The sequence below is a fragment of the Aulonocara stuartgranti genome (assembly GCF_965226115.1).
Source record: "Aulonocara stuartgranti genome assembly, chromosome: 15".
Classification (NCBI taxonomy): domain Eukaryota; kingdom Metazoa; phylum Chordata; class Actinopteri; order Cichliformes; family Cichlidae; genus Aulonocara; species Aulonocara stuartgranti.
The window spans coordinates 3,244,446-3,261,134 of NC_138951.1; the positions used below are offsets into that span (position 1 = coordinate 3,244,446).

Below are 16,689 nucleotides of genomic sequence, written 5' to 3' on the forward strand. Positions count from 1 at the left end.
TTCAACCACCTTAAGATTTTATTACACTGCTCTCAGCAGAACAATGAGAATGTGGAGAAGAGAACACAAAGTGAAGGGAGGTGTATTCAGGAAAACCAATAAAGGTGACAGAATAAAGGAAGGAACACAAGACCCAACCTTAGATCCACTCAAAGGCTGAATGAAACTGGAACATTTCACCATCCCACAATTAGTGAGAGTGCATGTATGACAACAGAAAAAAAATCTCTTATTTCCTGATAAATTTCCAGAAAAAAACTAATAAAAACAATGACTGGACAGTGTTTCTCATAAGCTCCTGGAACTAGGCACTGTGAGTACCTATCCTCTACATATTTGCTAATTTGTTAACCTTCCTATCACCTCCCATAACAAAACTGTCCAGACCTCACTTTATCTTTACAGTCCATTTACCTACACGCTTTCTTTCACAACCCTGCACCTCTCTATCAGAAGTTAAGTCATGAAGCAGCTCCGCTTTTCCTGTTTTGCTCCAAGATAACAAGATCCTGGTTGTTTTTATTCGCCCCAGTTGTGGCTCTGCACAAGCTCAGTTCACAGACTTATCACATTCTCATCTCATCCATGCGCCACGGTTCATAGGCATACCAGGCGGAGGGGGCAAGGGCACCTGTGACTGTCCTGGAGGCACTGGAGGTGGAGGAGGGTACCCAGTGGGTGGAAGGGCCATCCCTGGTGGAGGCACGTGGCCTGGTGGCATGCGTGGAGGCGGTGGCGGGGGGTAGTTGTTGTAGACCGGTGGTGGATAGGATGGTGGCAAGCTGGGTGGTGGGTATGTGGAGGGAGGAGGTGGTGGCCCAGGAGGAGGTGCTGAAGGTGGTGGATAGACGTGATACATTGGGGGTGCGTAGCTGGGCGGCATGGAGTAGGAGGGACCCTCAGTCTTCATCATGGACTGTAGGCTCTGGTAGCCTTCACCAGACATATAAGAGCTCGTTGTGGACATCAAGTAGTTGGAAGGTGGTGGAGGAGGAGGGCGGTGGGGCAGCGGAGGAGGCTGGTGTGGAGGTGGAGCCTGTGGGGGAGGAGGAGCTGTTTCATTTCCTGGTTCTGCTTCTGCGGGAGGAGCTGGAGTGAAAGGACAAAGTAAAGAGAAACGACTTGTTAATAAAAATCAGCTTCCCTACTGCAAAGATCTAAAATGAAGCTCTCCATTCTCAGACAGTGAGCACACGGGCAGACCAAAACTACCAGGCTTAGCCACATAGGAGGTCTCATTATGAGGCTCAAGCACTAATCAGATTGGTCTGGGATAGGTTAGGGGTATGCGTGTCTTGGGAAATAATGTCCAGACGAGATGTGGTTACGTAAGCAGACTGAAAGGACTAACGACTGTGGGCTGCTTCTAAGCTCGAGCTGCAGGCAGGGGGTCCTGGCTGCTCATTATTGGTTGCTGTGGTGGCGCACGCAAACAGAGTATTAAGAGGACGCCAGCACGTAACGATATTTTGATCCAGCTCTAAATCATTTGAACTTCCTGGACAGTGTAAAGAATGCAGATGACGTAAGCTACACAGTCACGCTTACCTGGGGGTGGCTGCGTTGTGGGTAGAGGAGGCATGGGGCTCTCCAGTCGAGGAATCTTTGATCCAACTTGTTCTGTGAATTAAATAGAAGCTTTTTAAGACAAAACAAAACTGTAACTGCGTAAGCAAATGCTTCTGTGCTCCTGGATAATCATAAAAACCTCAACCCTGCCAGGAAAATCTAACTGCCGTCTTTCATCTTTCTCTAAACTGCTCTTCGTTGACATTAATTTGTTGCTTCTTGGAGACATTTCAGTTTAATTTCATCAGATTTTAACAGCTTTAAAATCTGCCTAATCATTAATAAACATGTTACCTGGAGCCTTTGGTTCATCTTTGGGGGACGTCTGTAACACAGAGGAAATAAAATATGAGCCCCGTGCATGAATCATGTTAAACACGAGTTGTACAGCACATGCTGAATGTATACTTACATGTGAGCGTTTAAGCTGGCGTGACGGGCTACCACCCTGAGGGGAAGTCTTTTTTGGTGGTGGGGGAGGAGGGTTAGCGGCTGGCGGTTGTCCCTGTGGAGCTGGAGGAGCAGAGATCGGAGCAGCAGGTGCCCTCTCCTTCTCCTGCATCTGCTGAGGGATGGGTTTGTTTCCCTGAGAGTACAGGTCCAGGATCTGGTGGCAAATGTCTGGAAGGCAAAGACATGTTTTTTTTGGTAAAGACAAAAAAAATAAAAATACAAAGGAAGAGGCTTTAAGTGGAACGTCTTTATGCTGAGTACCTTCAAGTAGCTCCACTGGAACGTCCTGGACAAACTGCTCCCACCAGCGGCGTGTAGACTGCTTGTTGGTCCATTCCTGGATGTCGAATTTGCACAGGCGGCCAGCCAGGTACATGACAGCGACCGCGATGATCTCCGGCTCCCACTGCAGAGACAGCATGGTGCACAGGCTGCAAACAACACGAGAGGTGGTTTGAGTTTTTGCCCGTTGAAGCACCAGGTTATTGTGACATCACCATATAACTTTGCATTCCTTACAAATGAAAACTAACCAGGCTGTAAAACCTGACGCACAAAATCCTCACCTGTCGTTGACAAAGGTCCAAGCCATTTGCAGCACCTTGCACACTTTATTCTTCTCCCCTGTAACGTGAAACAGGTCAGAGTTTGCCCACAGGACCATCATTTCTCACGCTCTGTGGAGCTGATGTCATACTTATCCTATCTCACCTTTGAGCTGCTTGACATAGCGCAGCAGGAACATGTAGGGGTGCTCCACCTGCAGGTCAAACTTGATCGTCTGGAGCAAAATTCTCTCTAACACCATCACCTCTTCCTGTTAAAACAAGCAGGCTAATTAAAAGCTTACTGCTGTGTCAGAGTATCGTTCTTCCAAAAAACACCCTGTGGAGGCAGTCTCTAAAAACGCTGTAGGTGCTGGAAATCCTGCACATGTTAAAAACATGAAAGCTCACAACTAGATTGCATGTGTGGTCGTTTTCTCTGGATGTTGCCATTTGTTGTGGCAATGAATGACAAAAAATTCTCCTTTTAAAAAATGTAACAATAATATTGTCTTTTGGAAAAATCCTAATTTTAGTGGCTTAACAAGACAAGTTCCCATTACCTTTACTTCCAATTAGTAACGATAAGCCAGATGAGAGTCGAATAGCTAAACTTTTCATTTAAAAACACTTAAGTAAGAAAGAAGCTGATGTACAATTCTGACTTAATGACAGTAGTTAAGCTACTAAAAACTGGTGAGAAAAGCCAGGACACTGATGGTGGCTTATAACTAAAAGGCTGATATCCAAATACCAATGAGGTATTTGGTATGACTGCAAATGATTGGCAGTAAAAGCCCTCTATAAGTTAAAGCTATTGGACTAAAGGCTTCAGCTCAACTGAGTAAAGCACTCAGGCTCATGTTTTGGGAGAAACTGGCTAATTCTAGCATGATGCTAAATAAGCTAAAGAGCGACTGGGAAAGCAAACAAGCCGTCTGTAAGATGCTTGTGCCGCTTCATGTGAGTGCTGTAAATGTGTCTAACAAAGTGACAAGTTATAAGCCAGGTCCAGATGTCACAGATCTATCAGCTCTATCAAAAGTACTCAAGGTTAAGTGAAACAGAGGCTACTTCAAGTTAATAGATATTTTAGCTCGCCAACTGGTAAGAGGAAAAAGAAAATCTTGAATGTTGAGAGGGAGTTTTTAATAGCAAAGACGTGAAGCGGCATAATGACATAATCATATTCCACTGCATTTACAGCTTGTTCTTGTTTGGTTTTGACCCCGTGAGAGCTGCCGGTTTGATTACTGTCTCTGTGAGTCAGGGCACATAAAGCTGTGTTGAGTGACGCTCTGATGACCTTGCTGATGTGTTTAAAGAATGAGTCATGGCTCACTGTGGTATTACACACCTAATGTACCAGCTTAAAACTAAAGAAATGTAAGCGTGTTTGAGCAAAGCTTTGTATGCAAGTGAACACAGACAGTTATTCTAATAAAAGCGAGAAATAAAAGTTTGTTTGTAATGCAAGCCTGCTTCGCTTACAGGCAGCAATGGTAAATAAAAGCCCTGATCACTAAAAAAATAAGTAAGGAACTTTTTAGGTTATTGGAAACTTCAGTTTTACCAGGACCTCATTTATTCTGCCTGTATCAGTGAGCGCTGTTACACACCACCTGTTTTTAAACAGGTATTCACACCCATTCTGCTTCTGCAATCACAAGTGAAAAACCTCTCAAAACAAAGGTCAATACAAGGAACTGCACCTTGGGATCATCTCCAAACTGGGCAAACTGCACATCATTCAGGAGGCTGCGGGCAGTTTTAATGATATCTTTGCACTTCTTTGGGGTTTCCTCTACTTTACCAGCCAAGAAAAGACAACAAGCTCCCGTCACCTGTCGAGACACATATCACACCATTACTTCACCATTACAAACATCAGGTCTGCTTCCAGGAGTGAAACAAACAGAGACCATTATCAGATTGACTTACATATCTGGGAAACTGCTTGAAGGAGTGAAACATGTAGAAGCGGTGGAAATATATGATGCCCGTTGCCAGTGTGTCATAGTGTCTGAATGCAGGTCAAGGACTCACAAAGACTATTAACGGTTTGCAAAATATCAGCTTTAACATGTGACTCTTTAAATTAAAAAAAAAATTATTTTAATAATGCTTCCACAAACATCATTATATATAAGTATTAGGGGTGCAACGATACACAAAATTCACGGTTCGGTTCGGTTCGATACTTTGGTGTCACGGTTCGATATTTTTTCGATACAAAAAAATGTTCATGCCTTTTTAATTTGTCATTTATTAAAATTATAAATATATATTTTAACTCAAAAGTAGTAAATTTAACCCTAACCCTTGTGCGTGTTTTTTATTTTGACAGCGAATGTGCACCTGCGGACCACTTATGTGCAGCCCTGGTTATTTAGCTCGTCATATTGCAGCCACAGAAATTCTTTTGTCCATGAAACCATAAAGCTGCACTTTCTTTTTGCCTTATAGTCTGATTTGTCATAACTTCTCCGTTTTGTGGTAAGCTTTTCTTTGGCTGTCACTTCTTCACCCTGACCTGTCTTATTTGGCTCAGCAGAACTAAAATATATATCTGTCTGTGAAGGTCATCGTAGTCAAATATAAATCCTGCTGCTTTTACACACGCACTCACATAAGCTCAGCGATTCTCTGCGCGATCAACCTCTCACATGTTTAAGCTGCGGGAGATTTCACTTGTCATGTTTGCATAGTAAGCTAACGATTAATAAGACGATGTCAGAGGAATTGGTGCACAAATTATCATCACTCACAGATCAGTGCTGTCATTGCAAAGTGAAAGCAAAAAAACAAGCACAAATTCAAACGCGATTTCAATATGTCACATATTGACAGTGGCTCACCGATGCCAATGACATAATTACCCAGCTACATTTCTGAAAGAATGCAAAAGCATTGACATATATTTTTCCTACAATAGCCCGACGGGCAGGGAAGAGATAGATTTTGGTAGCCCGACTGAAAAGATCGCTAGCCCCGGGACGTCGGGCTAGCGATATTGCGAGCCCTGTATCTGATTGAGGAATCACTCATCTTTGGAAAAGAGAGTTTATTACAGAGAAATGTCTCTTTCCAAAATAAAAGCTATACTATCCGCTTCTTCTGGGCTATATTCTCAGCAGCATAAGGAGAATCATGTGCTAACAGCTGTCTAAATGACTCAGCTAAAGTTAGTAGCATGCTTGTTGTTTTTGTCTTTGCACTAGGATGATGTCGGCGTAAATGTGCAGTCATATTCGTTGTGTTCCCACTAGTGCTGTCAGGTTAATCTCGTTGAAATGACCTTAACGCCACAACACGGCAAATCTCCGTTAACGAGCTACCGCCGATCGCCCGTGCATGGGGCTAGATGGCCAACACGTTAACGAGCTAACTGCGCTAACACACTAGCTCCCACCCATGTAATTGAGCATTGCATGGCAAACATACTGTTTTACTTTAGTGCATGACGCACTTACCTTCAGGGTCATACGTCACATGAAAACCAAAATAATTCCAAACGCCAGATCTGAATGAGGGTGGGGGAGGTCCATGTTGCAAGGAGAGCTTAACTTCTGTCTCGCTAGCTTGCCCTGCGCTCTTCCTTCTGACGATGCTGTCTGTGTTGAGCGCTCAGTGAATCTGCGTTCGACTACTCCGCCTAGGCTCGACAGTGCAGCCTAGGCGGAGTAGTCGAACGCAGATTCACTGAGCGCTCAACACAGACAGCATCGTCAGAAGGAAAGTTGGTAAAATAAATTAAAAATTTTGTATTGTTCGATACATATGCGTACCGAACCGAAAGCATTGTATCGAACGGTTCAATATCGATACGAATATCGTTGCACCCCTAATAAGTATATATCAGACAGACCCTGTAAAAATGTTCACATTCACATCAAAGTAGGTTCTGTGAGAAAGGACAAGACAGCCATAAAAGGCGTTTTCAGATGTATTGCTTTTTAAAAGTCTCTTTATCTTTAACTATAAAACTGAAGCATGTGGCACTGATTAATCTTGTGACCCTTTCTCTTGTAGCTGTAGCAATGAATCTATCATCTAAATCAAGGATACAAGCCAAGTCGGGTCCCCACGTCGAATATGAAGCGAGCCCCTTCTCTGCGATACCGGGCCTCTGTGCCAGGGTCCAGACCCTCAGACTGAGAGGGCGTGTGGGCTAAATCCTTCTTGTCCCAGTACCAGCATGGTTTTATATGGTCCAAGATTGCCTGGCCCGTCATTGACGAGTTTTCCTTGGATTCCTTCATTGATTGAGGAGAGGCGGTGGATGGACCCGCTGTGCTGGACTGCTGAGATAAAAATAAAAAGGATCATCACTAAGGGCAGCAAAGCATTAAATAGCATAGCTCACACGAGTAGATATTTACGTTCAGGCAAAGAGTACCACAAATCCTGTCTCTTTCTTAAAAAGGATCTGTCTATAACCTGGCCACCAGTGTATTCTGTGAGGGCCATAGCGCAGTTTTATACACACTCAGGCTTATAAAAAGTGTAATTAGCTTGTAGTCCACGGTGTGAGACGCTAAAGAGCAGTAAACATTTCTGAGCTACACTGAGCTCCAAGTCCAGGCTCGTTGTAAACAAATCGATGATTAAAATGGATTCAGATAGCAACATAATATATTTCTATAGTTTTCACGGATCTGTGAATGTCGGCTCCCAGTGTGCATACAGCAGCACAGCAGAATCAACAGTCGCTGAGTTTACACACAGCGAATAATGCTTTGCAACGAACCCGCTACTGCTGGCACTGTTAGCTGTGATGGTAACTTAGCTTCGTAAAACTAAAAAAGCCGCTAGAGGCGGAGATTAGGGTAACACGAGCCACACACTCGAAGCGGCTTAAACGCACCGACAGGCTAACATCTATGAAACACTCAAGCTGAGGGCAACCAACGCCGTCACATCAACAGGGCCACTCTGCACCAGCCTCGGCTAGCTAAACCTCGGCTAGCAAACTTGCTCCACTCGGTGTAACGCCGAAGCTTCCGACATGTCACAAGTAGTTCAGAATTCAGCCTCTTCACCTCCCCGCCGCTTCCAACGAGACACAACTCTTACCTTTAACATGTAGACGTCCGAATAAATCGCCTGAATCAGGCAGTTGTAGCAATAATCCACAGTTGATCACAATAAGTTGGCTAACAAGTGAACAACAGACCCCATTGTAACAAGGGCACCACCATTTTGCGGTACGTCAGACCGTTGGATGACGTCATCACGCAGGCACTGAGGTACACGTGCTCTCGGGTCACATTTTTCTTTCCATTTCCACTGCTAAATTAATTTCATTCGTGTTTTGAGTCTATCTAGCGCTGCTGGAAACAGCCCGCCTTTCCTGAAAACATTTTAAATTCTTATATTCTTGATAATAATCTAAAGGATGATATTCCCAATAATATCCACTAGAGGGAGACACAGAATCTCTCTTGGACTTTGGCGGTCAGCATTGACCAAATAGTTTACATGTGCAAATTACAAACAAGCAAGCAAATATTATTTACATTGTGCTAAATAGTCACCGGTTATTTTCACACCTGGTGAGTCCTGCAGCAGGTAACACCCAAACATAGAAATATGCTCCTCATAAGAAATATCACTCGATGTAGCAGTAGCAGGATGTTTAAGGAACCCAACCAAACAAGTATGAGTTGTGACCAGTATAAATGCGAATCTGCAGGTAAGTTAAAAATTAAATTAAAAAGAAAAAATGACAAGGTTAAACACGTATAATACATAAACTGAAGCAGATTTTCCTTTGATACCTATAGATCTTTATACATCTGTATGTGTTACAAACATACTTCTGATGCACAACTGGATCTAAGAGTAGATGAGTTTTGCCGGTGTTTGCCTGATAGTGCACATACTAAAGAACACTGAGCCAAAATCTACTCTGTCTGACTCCCTAAAATAAACATCACTGGTTTATTTTACTGATTAAACACAAGAAAATCACTCATTCTTTTACCTCAGTGCCGGCGTTATCTTCTATATTACTCGTGAGTTATTTATATCTAATCAAACAATACGTACACGTTTAAAATTAACTTAAATATTGGTTTTGAGCTGTATGCACAGAATGACGATGATATTAATTAATACGCAAAACAATATATGCACATGAGATTCAAACTGCAAATAATTATCATGTATTATCTGTCGCTATGGCTTCTGAGTTCAAACATGAAGGTTGTGAAACAGGACAGATTAGGAAAGTTTACCACCTCATCCTGCTGCAAAGGAGAAGGCGAGAAAAGGGACTGATTAGGACAAAAAAAAGACGTGTTTACTGGTAATGGAAACTTGCTATCATATTAACCAAAAAGGAATTTTAAGCAGGAAAATGAAAATATTAGAAAAGTAATTTTCCTTTAGGCTCCTGTTGTTGACACGTGAAAGGTGCAGCATCATCTGTGCTTGTTTAAATGTCACTGCATAAGAGCGGGGCTTGCAAGTAACATCTTGTGCCCTCTGCATCCCCCTCCCGCCCAGTCTCACTTCTGAGAAAAGCCAGCATTGAATCATTTACTCCGTCCAAATTAAAATTTGGAATCTGCATGCATTATATATTCACCCCTGCTCGGACAAATCCTCTTAACTGTGGGAGAAATTGTCAGGATGTGTCCTGTAGAAAAGTAAGAGCCTTGTCTAGTTGTATTGCCTGTAGCAAGGGAGCATCTCAATCTGTCACTCAAATCCACACACACACACACACCAGCCACTGTAAATCAGCTTATGAATAATATATACTTATACTTTCTTTATTAATATTAAACATTGCATAATGAAGCGCCGACTATAAGCAAATCCCAGAGCAATATTCATATTACCCCAGCTCTCCTGGAGTGGACCTTTCATTGTTTATGTCAGCTCTGTCACGCTGTGGTTAAACGCGTTGAAGCGACTGCCTCCAAAGGTCTGCACGCATAACCCTAAAAACTGTATAAAGTCCAGTTTCCGTCATGTACATTAGTCTATTTTAGGACTATATTAATGTCTTTGTTGTATTCTTTGGAGAGTAAATAAATGGGAGGGACATGAAAAATGGAAGACGTAAGGGATGCAATGATGGAGGTGACCCAGAGTCAAAGCCGGGGGAGTCGCGTGTCCACACAAATGCAAAAGCTTCTAATTTTTAAAAAAAAACTTTGTTATCGGGCTCATTATTTTAATGCTTAACTGTAAGTTACAAACAAGGCAGATCTTTCTAAAGTCAGTAGATTGCATGTCAGCACCGTGGCCCCTTGTAAGTTGGACAAAACTTTCACATCTTGCTTGGATGTTGCCCCGTGGTGTGTTCAGGTACCTCCTCTTGAGCGACTGCACTTAGCATGAGAGATGCATGTCTCCTTAGAGGCAACATTTGGACTTAAAACCTTTCCTGTGTCCACAAGTGGGGTATTTGTGGTATGTTGGCCCCATGCAACCCAGCTTTAAACTGCCTTTGCCCAGAGCCTGCAGTTACAAGCTATAATGGAGACATTGATGTATTATTGAGAAACCCATGGGTAAGGATCAAGGAGCTGCTCGCAGCCGGCAGGGATGGCAAGAGAGAGAGCGAGAGAGAGAGAGCGTGTGTGAACTCAGGATAATGTTTTCCTTCAGCATTCAATATGTCCGCGACTGCTGTTGCTCTCTTGGCCCGACGCGGAGTCGAAGATACTCCGTGTAATATCACATATCGAATTTATGCGCTCCAGTCAAAGCAATATGCTCGACAACATGCTTGGCCTATCTGTGAAAGATAGCTGTTGTGCCGTAGTGTTTCCATGTGGCGTCTGCTGAGGTTACGTCTACTTGAGCCAGAGCTGAGATGACATTTCATTTATATAAATAATTACTGTCCTGAAAGTCCCCTAGGCCTGCCCCGAAGCAATCAAACTTCTAATGCTCTTAAAATTGCCCACCATGTTTTATTAATGGCGGGCTGTAAAATGTATTGCTATGGCTGCACACTTCTCTGCTGATCTACGAGGAAACAGTGTCAACTTTAAACGGCCGTGTGAGGCTATTATTTTTATTCGACAATGTATTTCAAGCAAATTACGGCACGGCACCACTTTGGACTGTATGGTGTGGTGGCATTAGAGCTGTACTAACCTGTATCTCAATGCAGACCCGTACGTGTGCAATTACCTTCCCTTAGTGCTATTAATTGCCTCTCAGTGAACCCGATCTGCTTTTCCAAGGACTCTCTCTCAGACGCTGAACTGTATAAATGGCAAATTAAGGAGGCTTCATTCTAAAAATAGGGATGGAGTTTAGTAATGCTGCATTAAGGTATCACCGCCTAAACAGGTTCTCCAGACTGTGCCAACAGAGGGTACTGTTGCCTCACAACATATTTAAATGATCCCCAACAACAAAGCTACAGCATGGGTTTTCCACCCTCTGACTCAAATGTGAGTAAATACTACATGTATGGTGCCATGTGTCCTGTGCATTGCTTCACCGTTTACACAGCCGACAAACGCACAGCAACACAAAGGATTAATTGTCTAAATTAAAGGTGACCCTTCATCCAAGTTTGACTTGGACCTGATCGAGGTGTTTGCTGTTCTTGTTTTAAGATCATTTCCATCTGGCGTGCCTGTGAGGCTTCTGTAAGCAAGGATGATGAGGTGGTGGTTCTAAATAGGTAAAAGGTGAAATGACCAGATTGATTTACTTCATACTATTTGTGATAGAATTACCAAAAAGAAAAAAGAAAGTCAAGGTGAATTTTGGCTGCTAACTCGACACTGCTTCCAATAGCCAGACATGAGCGTGTCTGTGAAGTAGCCACTGCTGAGTGATGTTTGCGTCTGAAGCTGGTGGTGGAGCTCTGGGGAGCCACTGCTGGTTGCCCCCCGCAAATTGTCTCTGTGTTGTTTGCACCTCTGTAGTGGCTGATGTCTTGGACACACTTAAACTTGAATGAGGCAACACCAACCACACACACAAACACCCACACACACATGCGGGTCGCCCCAAACAGGGCATGTTTCGTCGTGTGAGCTGCAAAGACGGCTCAATAGGAGACACTGGAGCTTGTTGGAAGGAGGGGAGGGAGGTGTCTCTTGTCCGTCTGCCCGCCTGCGCGCGCTCTCTCTCTCTCTGTCGCTTTCTCTCCCTCTCTCAATCAACGCGGCTACTGCCACGAGAGCCAAGAGTTGCCGTTTCTGCGCACCGATGCCAAAACGCGCGAGGGGAGTCAGTGCCAAAGGGTCATTGTAGCGCGCCACTGCTGAGATGGAAGGACTGTAGGGAATCCTAAACTAAAGAGCCACCATTTGAACCCAGATGATATAATTATATCATTAAAATTAAAGAAAAGGAGAGGAGTTAAATAGGTGACAACATCCATCACTGGTGGAGTGCTCCGTAGGCTACTTAATCTGTCACCGCGGTCGCTGCAGAAGCGGACAGTCCAGGATTTTTTTTCCTTTCCTTGTCCTATTTGGTTAATCTGCAAAAGCTCACTTTACCGGCGCACTCATTAAGTCATCGGTCGTCTGCAGACGCTTCCTTGCTAAAACTACACTTTTTTGGCGTCCTTAATCCAAGTGTTGCTTCCTCCGAGGCGCAGCAGGACACCGTGGACTGAGCGGTCCTTCATCCTTATCGCGCTGCTGTCCGACTGGTGATCTTTCCAAAAGAAAAAAAAAAAGAAACAAAAAAAGACGATTTCCAGCTAAAGACTGTGAAAAGCAGCAGGGGAATACAAAAGGGAGCGGGAAGTCGGGGACCTGTGATCCAGAGAGGACCGACACCACGGTCCAAGCCGACTCCAAGTGCCGTTCACCGGGCGATGCCAGAGTAGATGCCGGGGCAATGTCCCGCCGCAAGCAGGTGAACCCGCAGCACTTATCGTTGACGCACAGGGAGACAATACAAGGTGAGGTTAAAATCTTTACACGCTTATCACTTCCTTTATCGTAACATTTACTGCTTTGCAATTTTGTCAATATTATTATTTAGCCCGATTCGGACTTTCGGGCCAATATAAATAAATAAAGAACTAAACGTGATTAATAACGCACTTTTCTTTTTAGTAAAACACGAAGACAGCACGTTGTTTTCAGTGATTGCAAAAAATGCGCCGAACAAGAAAAAATAAATAGATCATGTGATATCACTCATGCACAAACAATAAAAAATAGTAGGTATACCGTGCAGCTGCTTATTTAAAACTAAACTTTTAGACTCGATGCGAGTGACTGCATGGCTTCTAAACTATTTTATCATTTGTATCAGTGTAAGTGAGACCGTTTTTACATGCGCCTTTTTCGGCTTCAGTGGATTTTACTACAAGGGACGATCCTGTGACAGCTACAACTGGGGTGTCTGCTTGATTGTGTGTGTGAGTAGCACTCACACACACACACACACACACACACACACACACACACACACACACACACACACACACACACACACACACACACACACACACACACACGTGCACTGAGGTTGTACTCTAACAATTCATATTCAATTTTACGTTTTCTCTTCTCCCGGGATGTGTCACATTTGCGCGTGGATACTTTGTTAAACATTTCCACAGAGGGTGAGTTTGCACGATTAAAGTTTTTTTTTCTTTCTTAAAAAATAGCCTCTTTCTCTTTCTCTCTCACTTTTTGTCACACACTCTAACATTTTGGCACAAAGCATCAAACTTAAAATGATTTTTTTGCGACACACCGGCCCACAAGAAGAATATTTAAGAATGGAGCAGGGCACGAAAATAAACACACACACACACGGGGAAGATCACTATTTTTTTATTTGTACTATATTTGCTAATCTTATTATTACGTGGGCCACATTTTAGGATCCGTAGGGTCACAACTTCTTTTCACGAGTGCGGCAAAAAAAAAAAAACTGCGCAGGATTTTTCCTTTTTCTTTCTTTCTTTTTTTTTTTTTTTTTTAGGGAGGCGAGCATATGATTAAAAAGTCTTATAATCCAATTTCAAATCAATTATATCAATCTAACCTTCATCTCCCAGCGCTCTGCTGTGCCTAAATCCAATTTCATAGAGGCCTAATCTGGGTAATTCATTGCAGAAGTTCATGATGTAATCTTTGGCCAATCTGTTTTGCGTTGAAAACGGTTAGGTGCATTCCGTCCCACCCGACACATTTAACATTTAGACTCATCACTATTCACTTTGGCACTCTCTCATTGACTTTCCCCTCTGAAGTTTTTTTTCTTTTTGTTTTTGTTGTTGCTGAAATTGTTTCGCCAATTTCAGACACAGAGAGCGATCTGAGAGACACATCCAGATATAAGCGGTTGGTTTTTTGTTAAATTAATGGAATTATTTTTATTTGTGATAACGTGCAGCACCACGTTAAGCTGATGCTTGGCTATGGTGCAGCTATTGATGTGAAGGCTGATTCTCTCTGTTGTCGCTCTGGCTGTCTGATAATTAATTCAGGTGCAGATGATTTCAGCCCCAGTCGTACATTTTTTCGACTGAACCGAAAAACAAACAAACAAAAATTTGCAAAACTTTGTTTGCACCTCAGGCACTGCTTTTGTGTGTTTAACACTTAATCTGGATAAAGTGTGTCTAACAATTGCAGCTTTTTTTCACCCTCTTTTTTACATAACATCCCTCTGTTATTAGTCAACTCATACAAATTAAGGCTAAAATAATATTTGCTTCTGCTTCTGCACCTGCTGAATGTCATTAGGCTGATAATTAGCTGTCACAGATCAGCTTTCATTTTCTTAATTTCTCTGTCCAAGCTCTCAAGCTGCGCTGAAATGTCCCCAGGATTCATTTGCTCTTGCCTGAAGCTTTAAATGACTGGATTTAGAAATCTTTTTAATCATCTCTGGCTTGGTCTTTAAAAACAAAAAAACAAAACTTGCAAGTGTCACAAAACAACTTCATATCTCTAAATGCTGACAAATGTTTTGGTGCTTAGCCTAATAACACAGGGGTGGTCGAGTACAGGGTGGAGGAAAGGAGGGGAAATGTGTGGAGAGAGGGCCTGGCTCTCATCTTCTTTCAGTGTCACCTACTTAAAAAAAACATACTCCAGCAGTGGCAAAGACCTGAGAGGCTCAGGTTCAAGAGGGAGGACTTGGACCTGTGTCCACAACTCAGGCTGGAGGACAAAGAGGGGCAGTGGGAGGAAAGCCAACTTGTTATTTGATTAAGTCAACACATGTACGGAGATACTGCCAAAGAAAAAGAAAGAAAGACAAGAAGAAAGAAGTACATTTCTGAAAAAAGAAAGTTTGATTTTAATATCACTTTGCAGCTCGACGGTTTCACATTTTCTGTATCAACTGTCGAGACCAGTCTCGGCGTATCTCTTTATAAAAGGAATGATATTTAGCTTCTGCAGGGCACCAGCATTCATCAAAACACACGTCATGGCTCACTGTAACAGAACACAGCCTTGTGCCAGCTGCAGGACTACAGGTCATGCACTACTTATGAACAGAACCTGAATATCTGCATATTTCTGGACAGGCTTAGCAGAAGCCTGTGTACTTGCCAGGCCAGACATCTAAAGGGGTGAACAAGCGACTGTAACTGCAGTCGAGGCACTCAGTGCGCAAGTATGCAGCAAGGAAGGAACACGCTGACTCTATGTAGATCTGCCTATACTGTGCAACTGCAGAAAGAACCACGCTCAGAATACATCAGCACGTATCTGTTTATGCTCTCACTGTGACAAATGCAGCAGGCCGATTCAGTCGGCGCAGTTTATAGTTCATTCTCGGTTTCCTTACAGGGAAATCATCCCTATAGGCTTTTTCAGGCTCGGTGATTCAGCTTCGGAGTCACATCCGTGACAAAGAGAGACCTGTCACACAAATATCCTTATGAATTAGTCAAATTAATGTGGAACGACTGGCGTTTAGCATCCCAGGTTTGCTCCCCCCCCTTTCTTCAGAGAGTGGTGCATTTGCAATCTCGAATCAGATTTATTACTGTGAATTCTTCTCTGGATTCAGCCGTGGAAACGCCTCGTGATAACTGTTTACCCTCCGAATTGGCATGCTACTTGTGAAACAGTTAATGTTTTCTTCTTTATGCACACCATATGGCTGTCAAATGATGGGGAGAAACCCACCGTACGCAGTCTTACGCCACAGTAAATATGCACACACATTGTGGTAACCGGATGATAATCTCACAGGGGAGATGACTGTTGAGCGATTTATGATTCACTGCGAGGCAGTGCTGCAGTTTGTTCGCCGATTTTCCTTCTATATTTCAATATTATCGAACACGTTTAATCCGTTTTGCAATGCTTATAAAGCGGCTTTTTTTAATTATTATTATTATGATATCTCTAAAATTGTTTGGCAAATTTGATTTATATCACCAAATGTCATGCCTCAGAGGTTGCAAGTCATTTATAGCGATTTAGTGACAAGTCACAGTCAGCTGCAGTCATATTTTGCTCACTTTCAGGCCTGATAATCTAAGATTTATGATAAGAAATAGGGCTGCTACAGATTAAATGGTGATATGATAATGAAACACACAGGCCTGGCCTTTCACAACGCACACTGTTGCAGCTCTCCTTGGCAATCGCTGCTGAGAAAAAAGGGGAGAGGCTAAGCGAGGCCGCTTGTCGTTTGAATTTTTGATTGCAACCATCTGCGTCGTTGCTGGTGTCATTTATTTTCAACGACAGCGTGAATCTTTCCCAACTTTCCCCTTTGGGGGTTTCTGTGTGTGTGCATGTGTTCTCAGCTCAGCAAAATGGAAAGGGGGAAAACAAAGAGAGGGAGACAGGTCTGAACCCATACGCTATGGCCGACTGTCATACGAGTGCCCATGGCCTTCCTCTGCCTTTCAACTGCCGAACAGAGCGCGCAGCTGGTATTAAAGTGTTGTGTAAGACCAGCGGAAAATAGTTTCGTGGTTTTCTGTTCTGACACTGCTTCTTCGGGGCATTTCGTCAAATTCAAATAAAAAAAAGAAAAAAGAAAATTGTGTCTTATCCAAAAAAAATTGACTCCCCCCCTCCTCTCCTCCTTTTATTCCGTTGGGAAGAGTAGAGCTTGTTTTGCCGTGCTGTCAAATTTCCTTGCTTTTGCCCTCACCTCGGGCACAGTGAAACTGCGAGAGAGTCGTCATGTATAAGAA

General features: G+C 43.1%; 2 protein-coding genes across 6 annotated transcripts in view; one reads left to right on the top strand and one right to left on the bottom strand.

Annotated features, from left to right (window-relative positions):
- ccnk (cyclin K) overlaps positions 1-16,689 on the bottom strand; it is a 19,725-nt gene continuing 3,036 nt past the window's right edge. Inside the window, exons 1-11 of one of the 3 annotated variants that reach the window (XM_082505764.1) lie at positions 7,644-7,898; positions 6,636-6,868; positions 4,509-4,590; positions 4,280-4,411; positions 2,734-2,839; positions 2,589-2,646; positions 2,284-2,453; positions 1,982-2,190; positions 1,864-1,894; positions 1,549-1,620; positions 1-1,089 (exon numbers count right to left, since the gene is read on the bottom strand). In XM_082505764.1, the coding sequence (XP_082361890.1) occupies positions 575-1,089; positions 1,549-1,620; positions 1,864-1,894; positions 1,982-2,190; positions 2,284-2,453; positions 2,589-2,646; positions 2,734-2,839; positions 4,280-4,411; positions 4,509-4,590; positions 6,636-6,868; positions 7,644-7,652 (1,617 nt within the window). In that variant the 5' untranslated portion in view covers positions 7,653-7,898 and the 3' untranslated portion in view covers positions 1-574. Of the gene's footprint in view, positions 1,090-1,548; positions 1,621-1,863; positions 1,895-1,981; positions 2,191-2,283; positions 2,454-2,588; positions 2,647-2,733; positions 2,840-4,279; positions 4,412-4,508; positions 4,591-6,635; positions 6,872-7,643; positions 7,899-16,689 lie in introns of those variants that run through there. The other 2 variants (XM_082505763.1, XM_082505762.1) reach the window with 2 other exon arrangements.
- The window catches only part of bcl11bb (BCL11 transcription factor B b), a 36,585-nt gene continuing 31,504 nt past the window's right edge, over positions 11,609-16,689 (top strand). For all 3 annotated transcript variants that reach the window (XM_082505758.1, XM_082505760.1, XM_082505759.1), the window contains exon 1: positions 11,609-12,462. In XM_082505758.1, the coding sequence (XP_082361884.1) occupies positions 12,399-12,462 (64 nt within the window). In that variant the 5' untranslated portion in view covers positions 11,609-12,398. The remainder of the gene's footprint in view (positions 12,463-16,689) is intronic.